The sequence below is a fragment of the Condylura cristata genome, unplaced genomic scaffold (genome assembly GCF_000260355.1).
Source record: "Condylura cristata isolate star-nosed mole 26May11 unplaced genomic scaffold, ConCri1.0 scaffold00006, whole genome shotgun sequence".
Lineage (NCBI taxonomy): Eukaryota > Metazoa > Chordata > Mammalia > Eulipotyphla > Talpidae > Condylura > Condylura cristata.
In genome coordinates this window covers 16006402-16026881 of record NW_004567107.1, presented here as the reverse complement: position 1 = coordinate 16026881, position 20480 = coordinate 16006402, and the positions used below count along the sequence as shown (strand labels likewise).

At 35.1% G+C, this 20480-nt stretch overlaps 1 protein-coding gene across 3 annotated transcripts in view; it reads right to left on the bottom strand.

The window, feature by feature from the left end:
• Positions 1-2870: 2870 nt before the first annotated feature.
• Positions 2871-20480, bottom strand: part of PTBP3 (polypyrimidine tract binding protein 3) — a 71770-nt gene continuing 54160 nt past the window's right edge. For 2 of the 3 annotated variants that reach the window (XM_012721571.1, XM_004677429.2), the window contains 7 exons: positions 19092-19169; positions 16737-16876; positions 15813-15846; positions 12757-12849; positions 11580-11796; positions 8140-8217; positions 2871-7942 (listed from right to left, as the gene is read on the bottom strand). In XM_012721571.1, the coding sequence (XP_012577025.1) occupies positions 7810-7942; positions 8140-8217; positions 11580-11796; positions 12757-12849; positions 15813-15846; positions 16737-16876; positions 19092-19169 (773 nt within the window). In that variant the 3' untranslated portion in view covers positions 2871-7809. The remainder of the gene's footprint in view (positions 7943-8139; positions 8218-11579; positions 11797-12756; positions 12850-15812; positions 15847-16736; positions 16877-19091; positions 19170-20480) is intronic. The other variant, XM_012721572.1, reaches the window with a different exon arrangement.

The following is a 20480-nucleotide window of genomic DNA, read 5'->3' as shown; positions in this document are numbered from 1 at the left end:
TTGTGTATAGGAAAGCCTCTGACTTTTGTGTGTTGATTTTATATCCTGCTACCTTGCTAAACTGGTGGGTGGTTTTGATTAGTTCCTCTGTGGAGCTTTTAGGGTTTTCCATATAAATTAACATATCGTCTGCAAATATCCCTGTTTGGATTCCTTGTATGCCTTTTTCCTAAGACAGTCTTTAACAAGTTTATTTTTACATCATTTTGTGCCTTTCTCCATTTCATTTGTCATCCCTGTGGGCTCCCCATCAACAAATCACCGGTGTGCCATCATCATAGTCCAGTTCACTTATCCCCCAAAGACAGTCTTTATAAGAGTTTAGAATTTAAAATTTTATGTTCTGCATGATCAAGGACTTGGCAGATGATTCTATAACTTTAGGCACAGAACAAAGACATAGATTAATCTGAGGACAGCTTATTTCAACAGAATCACTGGCATTCTTACTGTTACCCTGCATAGAAATCAAGATATACTTGTCTTTATGGGACATCAGAAACATTTACATTTCCTGATTATACTTTTATACTCAGAGGTGGGAATTCAACATGTAAATTTAAGAATGCAGTAATCCTAAACAAAACTGTTACTAGAAATTTTCAGTTTAGATGTGAGCCATAGTTAACCCACTTTTGCTATTTTAAAAGGCTGCATCACAGTCCATGTTCTCAAATACCTCTTTCGTTAAGTCCATGTCTTTTACAACTGTACACTGAATGGCATGACAATATTTAATGCATGTTTCCTCATTTGACTACAGGTTTCTTAAGGGCAGGGCATTACTAATTTGGGCTCAAGGCCGAATGGCCAGCAGCAGTACATGCTTCATATGCATTGCTATGTGTGACATTAGATACAAACTTGCATTGTGTGGGAAAAAAATATCTATCAGCTCAGCATAAACTGTGACAGAAAAACACAGGGCAACATAAAAGTGATTGATGTAAGAATAAGCACATAAATAATAAAAGTGGATTTAACACTGCCAACTATTCCTCACCTAGCATCCCAACTCAATTATCACCAAATGCTGGCTACCAGAAATTGGGCTGTTTGCTTGGCAGTGTCCTTTCACCTGATTATTTCTGAAACTAGTTAAGTAACGGCTTACATCTTAGAAATAATCATTGCTCTCAAAAAGCTTATTTCCACAAGTGACACATTACTGCAGCGTGTGTTCCTACGTGTTCTCAATTAGCTGTAGTCATGTGTATTGTGACTAGTTGCCTAGAGAGAACTCCTGACCCTTCTTTTATGATTCCCCATGGAAGGCAAAGAGTTCAAGACAATTCAATTTCTGGATTTAGGGAGACATTTCTACAAGTTTACACAGTTCTAAAAGGTAAGTCACATCTTTGTATCTTTCCCAGCTACTAGCTCAGTCAATGGAACAATCATAACTTGGTGACATGACCAGTTTATATTTAAGTGTTATGGGGTGAATCGTGTAGCTCACTTGTCTTCTGTTGAAGATCCCCAGGATCCCAGAATACAATTGTGTTAGGAGACAGGGCCTTTATAGAGGAAATTAAAGTGAAGTAAGACAGGTGGGTCCTGCTCCAATATGACTAGTATTCCTAGATATTAGGACACATCGCCACAGAGAGGCAAGACCTTACAAAGGTGGCTATCTATAGGGCAAGGGAAGAGGTTTCTGAAGTAATCAACACTACAGACATCTTGGGTCTTCTAGACTTGGGAAAATTAAGAAAATAAATTTGTTTTTAAGCTAGTCTGTGGTACTCAGATCAACCTCAGCAAATGAATACAAAGAGTAAGTACATTTTAAAGATTTTTAAAATTCACAACTTGCAATTACCTAGTTATAAATTTTTTACAAGCAGGATGGCATTTTATCTTTTAGCAGCAATACCACCACTACTTATTTGGCAGGACCAAAAAAATACACGTGGGTACAATTGCCACCACAGAGACCAGGTTCTAGTCCAGGCTGTAGTTAACTGGCATGTGGCTTTAGGCAAGTCACACTTCAATTTTAAAGGTGGCGACTGAAGGAGGTCATTTCTTTCAATTTATGTTCAAAACTACAGGACTCCTAGTGATGGCTGTAAACCTTCTGTGATATAAATATGCACTACACTAACAAGCTTGTAACAAACCTAATTTGGGTATATGTTTATCTTCTGATAAAAATGCTTCATTCTTAAAATGATCTAATTACATTTATGTATTTTAAAGGTGAAGCCAGTAGTATCAGTTAATCTAATTTTCTATTTCATTAAAAGCCCACTTCTAAAAGAATCTAGAATAAGATTAAAATCAGTGTTTAGGTTCCCACAATGTAATAACTCTATAAAGAACTAGAAATAAAATATCTAAGAAAAAGCAATACATGTAACTGATATCTGAGTAACCCTGTAATTACAAAAAACACAAACTCAATTAAAGATCAGACCTCCTTACCTTAAAATTTATGTATACTAATTTCATAGAGAAGCCAAAAATGGAATTAAACTAGAGAAAATGTACTGATTTAGCACTGCCCAACATTGTGTCTGTGAGAGTGAGAGACAGAGAGGAGGAAAGATGATACATAGAGAAAGCAAGAAAGGCCTCCCAAGTGTGCTGCCAGGTTTCTGTACTGAAGAGGGAGCACCACAGAAGACTTTGTTCTTGAGGGTTAGCAAACCAGTCATCCCTCAAAATGAGAATAATTCCTCAATTGAAAGAGGTGGTTAGCTGACCTTGCGTTTTGTTTTTGAAGTGACGTGGGTATGTGCTTGCTTTTAGAACAATGACAAGTTTAGATGGATGGCTATGGAAAAGAGAAAAGATGACACCATTAGAATTACAGAAAAGACAAAGGAGAAACCCAAAGTACAGACAAAAACACAGAAAAATTTTAAGAGGGTACAGATGTTATGACATTTATTAAAAGGCATGCTACAATGTTATACTTGTTAGAAAAATGAGATCAGAGATACCAAGTAATAGTTTATACAAACTGAACGAAATGGAATATACTGTAGTGTACAGAAGCTTGAATTAACCATGCACTGCGCATTTAGAAAATATGTTTTTTAATATTTATCTTCTCTTTGCATTTATAACATAAATCACATCAACAATTACAGAATCCTTTTCTTCCAATGCCACAAACTGTTACAAATGAAAGCTGGTACTGCTGCTTATCAAAATATATAAGACAATTGATGTTATATAAAACCACTTTATATGTTAACTTGTTCCCAAAAACCTTTTTTTTTTTTCTTTTGGCCTGGTTTAAAAAATGTTGTTACAAATATTTACAGCATTTTCTTTTGCTAGATGACCATTCTCATAAAATGAAAAGGGTAACTTTATGAACAGGCCATATTAAACATGAGACAATGTAGAGGCTCCTAGCTGTGCTATTTTTTCCCCCTTAAATACAGTACTGGAAATGCCCATCAAACCCTTGTTATTTTAATCCATTCTGTTCACATTAAATCCCCAATTTTTTCTAAGTAGTCTACTCATCAACAGGACATAGTAAGTAAAGGCCTCTTTGCACTGGGTCTTCTTTCAGAAAGGAGTTTGGGAAAAATGCTTACCAGAGAGGAGTTAAAACCAGAACAGTAAGTCTTTGGTCAGAGCAATGAGGTGACATAGTGATGAAAACTTTCCTTAGTCAGCAATCTTTAACATTAGTACTTTCTGGATTGTGGGATGAATTTTTAAAAGATCTGGTAAATAATGCTAACATAAAAAAAAGGACAGCGTGTAATTGTTTCATGGCATCAAAAATAACTACTTAAATATTTGTTATCACTACTACTACTTAGGTGAAAGAACTGAAAACAACACACATACAAAACAACCTGTTTACAGTGCTGATAAAAATGTGCCACAGCATTTTTCAATCTGACTACGATCACCAAGGTCACTGGACCAGACAAATATCCCTGTGCTCTGGAACATATGCCTCAGGTTACAAAAACTAAGATGACTACAACAAAGATTTAGAGCAGCTCTGTTCTTAGACTTGTATGTACATGCTATACAATGAATATTATGGGAAAAAGGCAAAAGTGTAACTGATTCTGCTTATACAGTTACAGTTCTTTGCTTGCATGGTGTATGGGATAACATTCTTTTAAAACTATAGTACATACTTCCTGAAAACCAGAATACTGACACTACCTTAGTCTCAAATAGGAAAAAAATTAAGACTACTAAAGAAGGCACATAAACTTTGGTCCTGTTTTGTTTCCCTTGTTATAAACCCTCCCCCCTGACCCCACTAGTATGCTAGCAATTTTCTACTTCTTAAACCATTCATAACACGTTAGAATTTGCTCTGCGAAAAGACTGCAAATAGTTTTGCATGTAACAACCGAGTTCTTTTAAAAGACAGCTGAGTTGATAATTCTTTAAAGAAGTTTTGTGCAATTTAAACTACATTTCTTTTTAGCACAACAGTAGAATGTTAAAGTCTGGCAGTTTGATTTTTGCTAATAATAGATGAGGACAAAGGGAAGGCTAAGAAAAATGCTTTTACACATAGACATGCTTTTTTCTGGATTTTAAAAATAGCAGTACACACTAGGCTTTTTAACAGATAGGCTTATCATTTGGCAAACTTAAAGCTTAAAAGTGAATCATGGGAAGGCAATATCTATTCTGAGTTTGTCATCTATTGTTCAAAAATATTTAGCATATATTTAGAAGAAAAACTGCATGATAATATGCTCAAGGTATAAATCTTGCTGCATAAGACATGGAAGCTTTTATAAGATTACATGAAACGTTCTTATGAGATTAGAGCAGACATTTGTGAGGGTAAAGCTAAGCAGGCGAAGCAGAATCGATGATCACAGACCTAGGTGGAGCCAAAAGTACTGCTCCTATAAGGAATCAGACAGGTGGAAGCTGTCTCTAAGAATTGTGAGATTTGCAACTTACAGCAACAAAAATCAGAATCATTACTATAAATGTTACATATTTAATATCAAAGAATTTACGGCATTCTTAGGAAGTAATTCTGATACTCTCCAGTAAGCTATCAAGATAACTGGTTCATTTTTTTATTTGTTATCTCACCAAAAAATGCGTTTTATTGCCATGCAAGTTATTTAAATCCCAAAGTAAAACTTTTTGTCAGAAATTGCTACTGTCAAATGTGTACTGTTATTTTTAATGTCCTGACTATATACACTGTATAAAAGTCAAGATACCTCCAAAAGTGATGACAAAACTCCTTAAGAGAAAATGAATAAACTTAAAAACAACAGTTGAGCAAAAATGAAACAAAAATTTTAAGATAATGAATAAATGCACGCCAAACAAAGCCACAAAGGTCTAGTTTTTCTACTAATCTGAGAGTCAAAAACTGTTTTTACAGGAGCTATGACAACACAAACATTGCAGACCTCTATAGTTCAACAGCAAGCAGCCAACATGGATAACATCCATGTGCTACGACTAATTTTAGACACAAACGGATGGCTTCAAACATACAATTTTAAACAAGGATAGCTAACTTTTCCAAGTCTTAATTTGATTACTTTTCTTTGTCAATAAATTAAATGTGCATATGTATGTACAACATTAGAAGAGTGTATGTATATATACACACACACACACTTATCTATACACACACACACACACACACACACACGCACTCAAGTAAATCCCTGAAAAGGATTCAAAATGTTCTTAGATTTAAAGGCTATTATTTCCTAACTTCCAAGGTATGTTCAACACCATTATGATCTCCCTTCTGCTACACTTATATTGAGTGATCACACAGAATTTCTAACTCAAAGTAAATTGAACAATCCAATTTAACATGTCATTGAAAATTATAATAGTACTTATACAGAAGGGAAAAATAAACAAATTTTGCAAAGATTGCTCTCCCTCCTTCCCATATTCATTATTCTACATTTTGGTGAAAATGTATTTCATAAGTTAAAAAAAAAAAACTAGATAAATGACACTTTGTTAATTCAGCCAACATTAAAAACTGATCCATTCAGACCTCAATTTAGTATCTGCCTGCCTATTCTACCAACTAACTGCTATTCAGTAGTTTTTTTCTCAAATTTCTTTGTAAACTATCTTCCTATTTTCAGATTAATGGCTGGACTATAGCAAAGAGATTGAGATAATCCCCTAAATGGTGAGATGAGCCACTCTATGATTCTGAAAAGTATGAGTGAATAAAATGATTCTGACAAATTCTGCTTTAAAAAAAAAATCTGATCCAACATTGACAGAATTAACACAAACCAAGTTTCTCCTTAAAAACAAACAAACAAAACCACTTTTACATTACACAATCATTGAAGCAACATTAAAATGTGTATGCTTTACATTCAACCAAAAAGAGATTGGGAGAGACTTTGAGGAAAAACACAATGTCTCTCACTCCACATATATGGGTACTCATTAATGAAGAGACAATAACAAAGAAAAATGTTCCCACTTGAGGACTAAGGAAAAATCAAGTAATCCTGAGACAAATTCTAATGAGCCATAAGGATTAGACAAGATCCAGAAACTGAGATTGCATTTTATAGCCCCAAATAGGTATGCTATAAATGGCAATGACCACTACGGTCATAGTGTGAAGAGGCCTACAGGTGTGCGCTGAGTATTCCCCAAACCACTTCCCCTTCCCCACCCCATCACTGTACTGAAGCACCAAAAATTTGAATAGAAAGTATTACTCATTGAAATTCACTTAAAATTGTAATGAAAGTATTTTATCCTTATCAAGCCAGGGAAAGCAAAAAATAAAAGCTTACCAAATCCACAATATAGCTTTCTAGATACGTAGATAAAAATCTAACCTATTGTATCATAAGCACATAATAAGGCACATAATAAGAAATTAAGTAATACACAGTAATTCTGAGTAAGTATTAAGAGATTATAGTGGTACAAAAAACCCTTGAGATTAATTTTTTCTAAAAGAAGACCTTACCAAAATAACTTTTAAAAAATCTGTCAAACCATATGATAGACCTGAATATTTCCCTTGAGACTGTAAACTTTTTTCTGAAAAACAATTATAAAAAAGTTTATGAACACGATTAATTTTCATTTTAAAATTTCCAAGATCAATGCATTATTCAGCAAGTGTCATTTTGAACATGATTTTTTAAATATAATTATTACTCTGACACCTAAGTAAATCCTAGTTGGAGCCCACTAATTTCCCTGGGGACATCTGAAATACTGCATTATTTCTCTAAATAGTTTTCAAAAGTTAAAAATAAGTGTCATTCAAAGGAGTGTCTTATAATGATAAAAAGAAGACATGCAAGTACATAAATCTGCTTCTGATAAAACTCAATTTGCTTATGTATAGTAGCTATCAATACATGCCAAATCAAATAACTGATGTAAGTTATAAGTGAACATAATTTGTCATAGGGTCAAACTTCTGAATCATAAAAGTTAAAAACTTGGTTCTAAGTAATTTTAAAAATCTATGTTTAAATTCTTCTAAGTACAAAGGCATTTAGAAATGTCATATAAGAATGATTTGGACCCAAACTAAAAATAGTATGCCCTCCTGAAATACATTTAAGATAGGGAAATGAATTACTGAAAAAAATTTTGCCTAAGATTATTTTCATAGAAATTATGGTACAAAGGGAAAACCTTCAATCACGTATTGATGGGGGTGGAGAACATCCTTTGATTTTTTTTTTTTTTTTAGATATACTTGAATATCAAAAACTCAGAAAGAGCTGTTTTTGTAAGAGGCAGAATTGGTCTTGAGTTGCTTCAGTTTACGTCTGAAGGCTTTCTTAAATCATGGCCCAGTCTTAGAAGAAAAATTTCACAGCAAAGTCAGATGGTAGATTTTGAGAAGGAAACTCTGAGGTGATGATTTTCTCCCAGGTCATGGTTATGAAGTTCAATGAGTGCCTGAATCGCTTCTTCCACTGATGCCAACTGAATAAGTGCCATTTTGCGATCTTTTCTGAAAATGATATTCAAAAAAACATTAAAATGTATATAGACGTAATCTTGCCTACAAAGTCCATTCCCCAAAAGACTTCACTGAATTACCATAAAAATTTTGGTTATTATATATATTATATTTTATATATTTTGTATATAATTTTGGATATTATATTAACAAATTTGTTTCTGCAAATTTTGAAAGCAAGAACTTACTGAAAGAATTTAAAAGCCTTTACTGAACATCCAGCTTCTGTGAAAAGGTTCTTGAGATGATCCACTGTAACAGAAGGGCTATGGGAACATCAGAGAGAGTGTTAATTATCTTAGCCTTCATTCTCAAATGAGGCAAAGATTAACTCTTACAACTATTAAATCTCCAGAGTATCTCACATTTCAAAAAGAATAATCACATCATGAAATGAAGACATGATTTAGAAGTATCCTGAAAGATGTTTAAGGCTGATACAAACACAACCTTCAACAATCAAATCTTTGCATTAGGATGTGGAGAGACATAAGGAGCAAGAATATTCTTTCAATATCCCTTTCTTTTAAAGGGATTATTTTCCATACCACTGGCCTACGTAATTAAGTCTAGTACCTCTAATGCTATTTTCCTAGCTCTCAACTGTCTGCTTAGTCCACAGCTGTACATTTTCGACTGCTTTCAAAGTAATGATAAATTACCAATGTGACAACTAGGTAAGGCTGCCAATTACTCATGTCTCCTATTATACAGGCCCTTTGGCACTACCCGCCTATATTTAACAGGAATGTTTTCTCTGTAACCCTAAGGTTATTTATTATAGAAATGACAGGTGATGACTTCTGAGGCCAAAAGTTATCACGATGTCAACTGTGACCTCTTTTGGAAGAAACCAGCTGCAGCTTCATGAGAACACTCAAGTAGCTATAAGGAGAAGTCACTGTGCCAAAGAAACTGAGAGCTCCCACCAACAACTGATCAGTGGAGTAAGCCACTCTGGAAGTGGAGCCTTAGCTACAGAGTAGACCTAATCTCACAAGAGATTCTCAGTCAGAAACACCTGGGTAAGTTCCTCCTGGATTCCTGACCAGAATAAGGTTGATAGGTAAGTTAAGTTTGAGTTAGTGACCTGTTATACAGCAGTAGATAATTAATATGGTTACCTCTCACCTGAAAGTCAACTGACCCAAAGGAGACTTTCCCTTATCTCATGACTGCAAGCAAGGACAGTGAGGCAGAACAACAACTGGCCCTGTAGAGAGGCAGATCTGAGTTGACTTTTATTTCTCATCCATTTGATCTATCACTTTGAACAAATTAGTCAACCAGAACCTCTCATTAGGGTTAAGTTGATAAAGATACAGAATAGTGGTTACCAGGCACAAAAGGATATAGGAGAGTGATTATCATTTAGTAGGTATAGAGGTTCAGTCTGGGATGATGACAAAGATCTACAGATGGAGAGAAGGATGGCTGCACAGTATGTATTTAACATGAATGTACACTTAATGTACAGTGCATGCACACTCAGAAATGTTATGCATATTTTATCACAATTCAAAAAAAAAGTTATAGACTTTTCCTGGTGTTGCAACACTATGAAGCTCTCAGAAGCCACGGCAGCATGAGTTCGATCCCTGACCAGGGAGGTGACCACATGGCATGGCAGGCCTCTCCTGCCCCGCCCACTGCTCCCCTCAGCAGTTTATTTCAGTAGATCTGTCTGTTCTGTTCCCCCATTATGTTCTGGTGAATCCTCTCACCCACCATACCCCCAGTTCTGTAGGGATAAATAAATAAATCTTAAAAAAAAAGTTAATATAGTGATTAAATGAGGTATGCGGTAACACATAAAATACCAGCATAGTGCCCAGAACTTGGTCGATGGTTCAAAAAATATTGTTCTTTCTCTCTTCTACCTACATGTCCCATGTAGGTTCCAAATTGAGGCCAGTTCCTGTAAATGTATTGTATTTAAAAAGGTAACACCAACAGGAGCCTGCCTCATATCATATACAGTCCTCTTTACTTGACTTGAGAGTTATGCGCTACAAATTTCCAGAGCCACATTGCCTAGATACCTTTCTTAAGAATGTTTCCTAGTTGTCATGAGGTTTGAGCCACTGTTAAGAAATCTTAAGATTTAAGGTTTCGTCATGTAGCCTCACTGGAGATGAGCTAGGCATCTGACTATTCAAGTTCTTTGTTTTCCAGCTTTCATTCTTAACCACAATTATGATCCAGAACTTTACCATTCTCCGTTCTTTCAATTTTCATTAAGATTCCCTAATTTAAGTTCCTTGAATTTTCACACACATATATACACATACCATACACATACCACATCTATAGTTTTTTTTTTTTATTCGTACAGAACTGGGGTACAGGCCAGAAATGCGGAGGGTGAGAGGAGTCACCAGAGACAGAGCGGGGAGCAGAACAGGCAGATCGACGAAATACACTGCTGAGGGGAGCAGCGGGCGGGTCAGGAGAGGTCTGCCACGCCATGTGGTCGCCTCCGGGGCAGGCGGGAATCGAACTCATGCTGAAGTGACTTTAGCTTCTTAGTGCTGTGCTTTAACGCGCTGCGCCACCAAGGAGGGCCCACATCTATAGCTTTTACCTTATCCACTTTCATGTTTTAAATTAAAAAGTTGCCATCTCTTAAGGTTAATGATTTTAGTAATAGAGATTGCCAGGTGTTTTTGATGTTTTTTAAGGGCCATACAGTAAATATCAATATGGTATTCTACAGTCATAGAAACTACTTAACTTTACTGTAATAGTTCAAAACAGCCACATAAAATATGGAAGGCGATAATTATTTCAAGTCACAAAATAGGTTTCTTTTATTTCCCCCAACATTTGAAAATGTAAAAATCAATCTCAGCTCATGGGTCATACAAAAAACCACATGGATTGGGCATGGACTATAATTGGTCAGGCCCTAGACTGTTATACTACAATTTAATGTAATCAGTTACAAGGAAGTAATTTTTACCTTTAAGTAATTAATATACATATACTGTTTGCAGATAAAAGAAAGATTATTGTTATCAAATTCTTAGATACAAAATTTGACTTTTTTAATGCTGATAATTTAAGAGCCTTTGATTCCATTGAACAAGTGTGTAAATAGAATATATATATAATTTTTAATTTATTTTATTCATTTATGCATAGCAGAAATATAGGCAACAGTTACATGTTTGGGGGTGATGGGGGTGAGAAGATTCACCAGCGACAGACTGGGGTGCAGAACAAGAAGGTCCACAAATACACTGCTGAGGGGAGCAGTGAGTGAGACAGGAGAGGTCTGCTGTGCCCTGTGGGTCAGCTCCCTGGCCAGGGATTGAACTTGTGCTGTGGTGGTTGTGGATAGTTTTATAGTGCTGAGACTTAATCCCTTGCACAACCAGGGAGGCCTTCAATGGAGTATTTCTATATCAACATCTTTACGTACTTTCATAATTAAAAGGAATCTATTCACTAATTATTTGGAAAATTTCAAAACAGTGCTCTCTTTCATTTTTGGATGTATAATTAGAGACATAAAACAAATCACCTGACAAGAAACTAGTGACCAGGACACAATTAGAATTTCAATCTTTCCCAAACTATATACGGTAGACAGCACCAATGAGTTAATAAGAAATTAGGTACATACGGGATGTTGGAAAGATGCAGAGTAGCTGATGGTGGAAAAATATTCTGGAAGTTCTTTGAGCCAGGTTTTTTAAAGCGATGCAAAGGACTATTGCTAAAATCCTTAGTCAGACCTTGGTCTTCTTGTCCCTCTCGAGGAAGCTGAACTGCCTGATGTTTGGACAGTGTAGCCCGAAGCACTTTTCCATAAAGTCTCTGACCACTAAGATGATTCATTGCTGTTGCGCACAGAAAGAAAGGGAATTTGGTTATTAGCATCTGTACAATATTTGTCCAAATTAAAATTAATTCTTTTAACCAGGTGAGAAAATAATAATGAACTATATACCAGAGACATTTTATGGGGGAAGAGTGGGGAATGGGGGAAAAAATGGGGACATGGGATAAATGCACAGGACCATGGTGATGGCACACGGATAATTTGGTGATGGGAAGCCCATGGGGATTAGGGCTTACATGGAAAAAAGCACAAAATGATGTAAAGATAAGCTATTATTTAAAAAATTAACTCTTAAAATTTATCCATATAAAACTATAACTTTATTAACATAAACGTCAATTTAAAGGTTAAAATTATTTTTAATTCAATAATTTTGAAGTAAACATATGAAACAGCTTTAAATGACTTTATTTTACTTTAATGAAAGAAAAGCAGTTAAGCAAAAATCAGCTATATTTTCAGAAAGTTCAAATGCCTGGAACTTAAGAATGTTCAGGAATGGTTATTTATTAGTGTAATCTCAAACATAGTATTTCTTATATAAAAAAAAAATCTGAGCACTAATGTTTTTAACAGTTACTATAATAATGACCAAGAGGCCACAGAAAGACATTATCTTGCACCATTAGTATGAAGTTTGTATAAACTTTTAAGCTATAAAATAATTCTGGAAAACAACATGGAAGGAAAGCAAATTAACTAAAATAAATAGAATAAAACAAATCATGTTTATCAATTATACTTAATGGGGAAACCAACAAAGTTCATATAGATAAATGAATCATTGAAAAGTAACAGATATTTTTTAATCTTAAAATATAAGCAGATCCAAATAATGAAGACATTAGCATGAAATATATGTTCAGTAGTTATATTTATGTTAGCTGTAAGTCTGATTATTTTATAGGAAAATTAATAAACCAGAGGGCAAGTTATTATCATTGTTAATCATTAGTACCTAGTTGAGCTTGATTTGCATCTGCCATCTGAACCAAGGCATTTTCTTTCTTATTAAACATAATCTTCACTCGATGCACATCACCATATACTCCTAATTAAAAAGACAAAACACATTTAAAGCTAATTTTGTAACAATTGGTTATTTTACTAAAGAAGTCTTTCTCCCCTCATGCTATATATTCTCCCTGTGTGATTTCATAAATATGCTCCCAAACTGAAATTTTTTTTCTATATTCCAAATCTATTAACTTACTCATCTTTTGTATTTGATGCGCTAAAAATACTTAATTTAATGCCCCTAACCAATTCATTTTCTCTTTCCTTTCTCTACTCTCAGTGTGGCTAACTCCTTTGGTAAACAGCACCATCATCCATGCACCTACTCTAGTAAGACGCTTTGGAGTCATCTATTGACTTCTCCTTTTCCCTAGCCCATTATATAATCACAGCCATCGTTGCGTCTATGGCCTAAATCTCTCTCAGATTTGTTCAGTCATCCCCGTCGTCATACCTCCATCAAAACTACCATCACCATTTCACACTGGACTACCATAACAAGCTCTTAATTTTATCTTTTTTTTTTCTTTAAGCATACAGAACTGGGGTGCAGGCCAGAGGTAAAGGGGCAGTGAAAGGATTCGCCAGACACAGAATGGGTAGCGAAACAGGAAGATCAATGAAGTACACTGCTCAAGGGAATAGCAGGAGAGACAGGAGAGGTCTGCCTCACCATGTGGGTCACCTCCCAGGTGGGCAATCAAACTTGCACTGAAGTGCCTGCAATTAGCTTGCAGTGCTGAGCTTAACCTGTGGAGCCACCAGGGAGGGCCCCTAATTGATCTTTTTAATTCCACTTTTCTATAATCGTAGTCTGCAAAATGGTTCCCTTACCTCAAAGGACAAGCAAAATAATTCATTAAGGGTGGAGTAGAAAATAGTCAATTTTTTATTTATACTAATTTGTTCCTATTAACCAATAATTTTTAGTATATATATAAAATTGTTAAGGATAATAGAAAAGGGCATTCTCATTCTTTTTTATTCATACTATTAAAATATATTGCAATTTATGTGCAACATGTTATTACCAACATTACAAAAATAAGACCTCTAAACAGTAGCAATATTTCCATATTCTATAAACTGCCAAGAGAATGACTACAAAAATCTTCCTGAACACAAAGAAGTGTTGGTGGATCTAGTGACCAAACAGGTAAGAACAACTGAACTCAGGTCTATGGTACTTTTAAAATTTAAAAACCAAAAGATTAGTATCTCAAATTTGCTGTTCTTTCCCCCACAAATGACAAGGGATTGACATAGATATTTCTTGCAAATAAAATAAAATTTGTTCAACAAGCTTAAAGTGACAGTTCCTTAAATAAGTGAGGAATTGCTTTTAGAAAGAAGTGCTTTAGCTATGCAAGATTTTGTTGCTGAAAATTACATGTGTCATGAACAAAACCTTTCACAGTAAAAACAAAACAAAAGATCTCTGTAGGGTAATGGAAATATTCTAAAAATGGACTGTGGTAATGGCCACTGAAGCCTATAAATGTCCTAAAATTCATTGAATTGACTACCAAAGGCAAGAGAATTGTGTAACTGTAAATTATACCTCAAAAATTGTTGGAAAAAATTGTGATATACATTTTTCAATAATTTCCTATAAAAATTCTTCCAAATGAAGAATATCTGTAAATTTTAACCCCATTTGCTAAAATATTTTAACCCAATAGTTTTTAAGATCAAGTGATATAACTTAAGAAAAAAGGAAAATTTTTTAAGGTAGAGTTACACAAAAAATGTAAGACAAAAACTAGTGGGTTAGACTGAAAAATAAGCATAAATTAATTAGGTACAATAACAATAAAATACCTCCATTTATATCGTATCTTTATGAGTTATCTTTTTCAGTTATGCCAGCCAGTCAGATTAAGTGCCAAACTAAAGTAAAATTAGTATTGGAACCTGAATACCAAAATGAAAAACACCTTTAAAAATAAAAAAGCATATTAAAACATTTCTCACTAAGTGTTTATATATTTTTATTAAAAGTGACACCATTAATTTTAAGATCCTTAAAATATTACTATTCTTCTTTCACTGTTCTTATACTTACTTATACACACCATACATAATGAATATAGTAAAAGATGGATGAACTTTATGAATTAGTCACATATAAATTAGGAGTACATGGCAATTCTTTTTTTAACTGAGATAGAAATACTACTTGGTAGACTTCCAACAATGCGGATCTCATTATGGCCCTCTCCTCCTCAAACTATGCAACTTTTCACATTACTTTTTTTTAAGATTTATTTATTTCTGCATACAGAACTGGGGTCCAGGCCAGAGGCGCAGGGGCGGTGAGAGGCTTCACCAGAGACAGAGTGGGGAGCAGAACAGGCAGGTCTACTGAAATATACTGCTGAGGGGAGCAGCGGGCAGGAGAGGTCTGCCGCACCATGTGGTTGCTTTTTGGGCAGGCGGGGATAGAACTCATGCGGAAGTGGCTTTAGCTTCTCAGTGCTGTGCTTTAACCGCTGCGCCACCAGGGAGGGCCCTTCACATTATTCTTAGGTTAAAAAGAAAAATTTAGTGTAGCTTACAAAGGTCTTCATGATTATGCTTCTAATCCTTCCGATCACTTTCAGCATGTCTTTCCATTCATGTGATTTCCATTGGGTTCCCTTTACTTCCATGTTCCAGCAGCTCCCCCTTCTCTCTCTGATAATACGTGGTACAGGTCATTTGGCTCCCCTTTCTGCCTAGTTAACTTTTATTTAAGTCAGCCTCACAACCATTTCCACTGGTACATCATCTATGATTTCCTCAGCTAGATTAGCTCTCTCAGCCACATATTCCCATAAGCTCTATTTTAAAAATTTCATTTTAATTGTAATACTTACTAAGTCTTATTTGCCATTTTCTCCTAAGAATCAAGCCAATTACTTGGCACACAGAGATAATAAATATTACTGAATGATGAAATATACTCACATTCCACATGGGGGAGGGGTGAGGAGGGGGAGGGGTGAGGAAACTTACCAAATAGGATAAAAAGTCCATGTGGTGTGATAAGCTGTTTGAAAAACAAAACACAAAATATAAGTATTGGGCTGACTTATATTTAAAGATTTATTTTATGTATTGATGCATATAAGAACTAGGGTATAGGCCAGAGGTGTGGGGAGGGAGGGAGGTAGTGTGTGTATATAAGAGAGAGAGATCGCCAGAGACAGAGTGGGGAGCAAAACAGGTGGATCTACTGAAATATACTGCTGAGGGGGACAGCCAACACAACAGAAGAGGTCTATTGCGTCATGTGGGTCAGTTCCCTGGCTAGGGCTGAAACTCATGCTGCAGTGGCTGCAGATAGCCTCATAGGGCTGAGGCTAACCCCTGAACCACCAGTGAGGTCTCCTTTGGCTAACTTGAATAAAAATTTAAACTAAGTTATTATGTAATGATGGCAGCTGACTTTGTTTAAAGCAAGGATTTTATATACTTCAACCTGTATATCATCCCCTTCGTGTCCTCAGGTAATTGGTTCCAAAATCTCTGCAGATACCAAAATCCAAGAGAACTCAAGTCCCTTATATAAAGGGACTACCACTTGCATATAACCTATAAACATGCTCCTGTACACTTTACATAATCTCTAGATTACTTATGATACATACATAATACATGTAAGTACTATTTAATAGTGTTACACTACATTATTGTGAGAGTAATGACAGGGGGAAAAGCCTACAGCTTAACTATATAGCACATATTTTCCAACTACAGTTGCTTGATTGTTGATGAGGAAACTGGGCACAGTGGGCCTACTGCATATACCATTGATAAATTTGATAAACAAAAGTCCCTAAAAACAAATTTAAATTTTCATATGAAGACAACCTTTCAGGAATAAGCTATTACGCCTATTCCTGAAAGACTATTTACATATAATACATTCCAACTCACGTCAGGATTGAGATTGGTGACAAGTAGGACAGAATTTCCAGGTATACCACCAGTCCCAGGAATGGCCATCCTTCCAGTGACTGCAGAAGAGGTGAGTGTGAGAGGACCAATACCTCCAGGAACAGCTGGGACTGACAGACCTTTTAAAAACATCAAAAGCATTTCATATTCCAGTCATCTGGAGAATTATAACACAACATGTAACTTTAGTAGATAAACGAAGACAAAATAGGGAAGAAAGCATGTTGGAGCTCTCATTAGAATGTCAAGGGCCAGTTATGCCTGGGGTCAAGTCTTTCTTTCACATAATCTTATTCAATATTACTGAACAGTACTGTGCAGAACAACCCACCTATCATAGAAATCACAAGGCTTTTTGGAGAGTTATCAACTACAAGCAACCCCTGTTTCTTGAAAAACATAAGTTCTAGCATGCTTTTATAAAGTAGATGTACTTTTCACAGCAACTTCTACCATAAAAAAAAGTATTACAAAAAAGTCTTAGTAGAAGTCACAAATACACATGCTAGGTGGTAGTGGGGTACAGCCATCTGTTTGGGGAAAGCAATGGGTAACTTTGTAAAATGCTACATAAACATTATTACCACAATGGTAAGATTTATAAAATTCGGTATTTCTTTTGTTGTTGAAAGAATTTTCAAATTCTCTCTTTTCTCCTACAGATTCTAGACTTACTCCAAGTTCAGAACACAAAAATCTGACACTAAACACTTAAAACAACAAAGGATCTTGGAAGTTCCCATGCTTAATGGCCTCAGCTTTGTGTAAAATGAACCAGCTCTTTAATTTACTCTTTACATTCAACATTCCTTGTAACAGGTAAGAGTATGGTCACCTCACCACAAATCACGTAATTAAACTATAGTTTACATCCAGTGAACTTTGTGTTCACTGCTGAGTTCTAAAACCACACAAGGCCACATTATCAGGATGGAAACTTTCCCATGAAATCTCTGTTAAACAGTCCTTCACATAACCTGTTTCCAAGCCCCTCCTCCAATCAACCCTACAACTTCAGCTCTGCGTGTTTATGGTGATGGGAGTTCTATGATGACTACATCTGAGGGGAGAAATCATGTATTTTCCAAACATCAAAAAATATATATATAAAACCGACTATTTTTGGATAACTGGTGGGCCTACGCTACAACCACAGGAGTACACCAAGCTACACTACAGGGTGTAAACTGGTCTATGTGTTTGTGTATATACATATTCCCCAGATGACTTGAAAAGTCAACTCAGGAACTCTCATGTATATTTTTCTCTTAATATCTACTATAGTATTACATATATTTATATCAATACCATATAATAATAAAATTTCCAAGTATGTATCAATTAAGCATGGGGGAGCCTACAAATAAGTAAAAATTATGTGTAATGCTTTCTTTGTCTATTATAATAGAACACGTACAACATTCACATGTTAAAATGTTTTCAAAACACCAAAACTTAAACGTCAGTGTTCTCTTTTTAGTAAAAATGCCACCTTTTCCATCAGAGTAATTAAAATTCCCAGAATTAGAAGGACAAGATAGGAGATTTCTACTAAAATACCGATATATTGCAATTAAAATATAGTTACAATCATGAACCTGTTGCAAATAAAACACAGACTCAGATGGGAAACCCACGGGGATTAAAATTGAGATGGAAAAAAAAAAGTACAAAATGATGTAAAAATAAACTATTATATTAAAAAAACACACAAACTCAGCTTAATTTAGGGTTACTCTCTTAATCACCAACTCCAGTGATGAAGTAAAACCATCAAGCAATTTTTTCCCCATTTTCTTAACTTATGATCAAATTAATTTTGCTTACTATTTAGAAAAGAGAGCTATCATCAAAGTTATTAATTAAGTGCTAGCTCTTAAATATCTTTTAGCTATGGAGAAAAATATTCCTTAAATAGTCTGCATTACTGACCTCTATACTAAATCTGCTAAACCCATGAGTGACAAGAATGATAGGAAAATCAATTAAAAAAAAAACTGACTTAACACTATGTACTGAATGCTACCAAGGACACTGAGTACAGATTTGTTCAAGATGCCACTTATACTGAAATAAACAAATCTAAGGTTACTTAATATAGTCAGCCTAGGTGAGGCATAAATGATGCAGAACATATAGTCAAATTATTGGGGTTGAAATGCAATCAGTGAGAATTTGTTGTAAATATAAGGGATCTGTGTATCATCCAATGGTTGATACACATAATGCTTTTATTGTAAAATCTTCAAATGTGTTAATATTTTTCATCTTGGTAAATTTTTACAAAGAAAACAGCATTAGAAATCATTTCAAATTCAACTTTAAAAGAGTCACCTGTAGCTTGAGGAAATCCAATGGCTGGGGCAAATCCAGCAGCCCCAGTATATGGTGAGGAAATTATACCTGGCGCACCTAATGGGGAAAAGAAGCTAAAATAAATATACTACCTTCTATAAATATGGTCATTCAAGCAATATAAAATGGCTCTATGAGAGTATATTAATGATATTCTGTTGTGGAGTAACAATTTGTTCAACAGGTGACCCTGAATGTTAAGGAAATAGCCCCTGCTACTTGTAGAGGCTAACCCTTCCAGTTGGGTTCAAGGGACAGTAACGCAGCTAAGCTGTTACTTATTTTTGTACTAGGTTGAGATTGTTGTCTAAACAGCTGTGTTTTTATGTTAATGTCAGGTACTCACTAAATTTTATTGTGACTATGAGATACTAGGTTGATATAAAGAAATGAGATAAAAACCCTTAAGGCTTATAAAGTATGAATTACAGGAAATTTATATGCTGAGGACCGAGTGGTTTAAATATTATTGCGCTGCACTTCTAAGAAGAAGGGATCATAAAAGACTTCACTGTGACTGGTTGGAGGTTTCTCAAGAGGTAAAACCTGAGCTAGGTATTATATATATTAGAAAACACAGGACTTTTTCTGTAGTAGAGACTACACAGATGCTTCTTCCCCTTCTCTTAAGGAAGCCTGATGACTGCACCATCAACAAAAGTGTATCATTTCCACAGGGGTGTTGGGTATTATCAGAAAAACAATTTGGTTTTGGACATGTCGAGGTTGAGGTAATGGTAATTCATTTGAAGAGAAATGTCCACTAGCCGAAAGGAGGAAACAAAATGATAATCACCATTATAAGACAACTACTGGTAAACTGTATGGAAATAAATGTGGATCCATATGGGAATTCGTATGAGTGCCACTAAAAAGAGGAAAAAAACAGAAAGCTGAAAATATAATCTGGGAGTACTAGAGTACACCTAAGTGGTACAAAAACTAAGGAATATTCTGAAAAGAAAAAAATTTGGAAACGGGAAGCAATAACAGTTATATGTAGTAAAATGATATCTGTAGTCCCTCAGAATTCAGAGCAACGGAGGTTCAAAGTGAGGGAGGGACAACCTTTGACAGAGGTCAAAAGGAATGAAAATGAAGGTAAGGAATACTCAGTGAAAGATAGAAAAGCAAAAGCAAAGAGAGGTGTATTCTGAATAAGCATATTCATAGGAAGAAGTACATTTTCCAGGAGTTAGAAAGTTCGCAAAAGTTTATTTTTTGATGAACATTTATTCTTCACTAAAGGGATCATGTAACAGAACTTTTCAACTATGTAGCTGTGGTTTATTATAATAATTCAAGAAAATAAATCAGTAGGAGACTGCAGAAAGTGCTTGCAGAAACAACTGACAATAATGTAGCTAC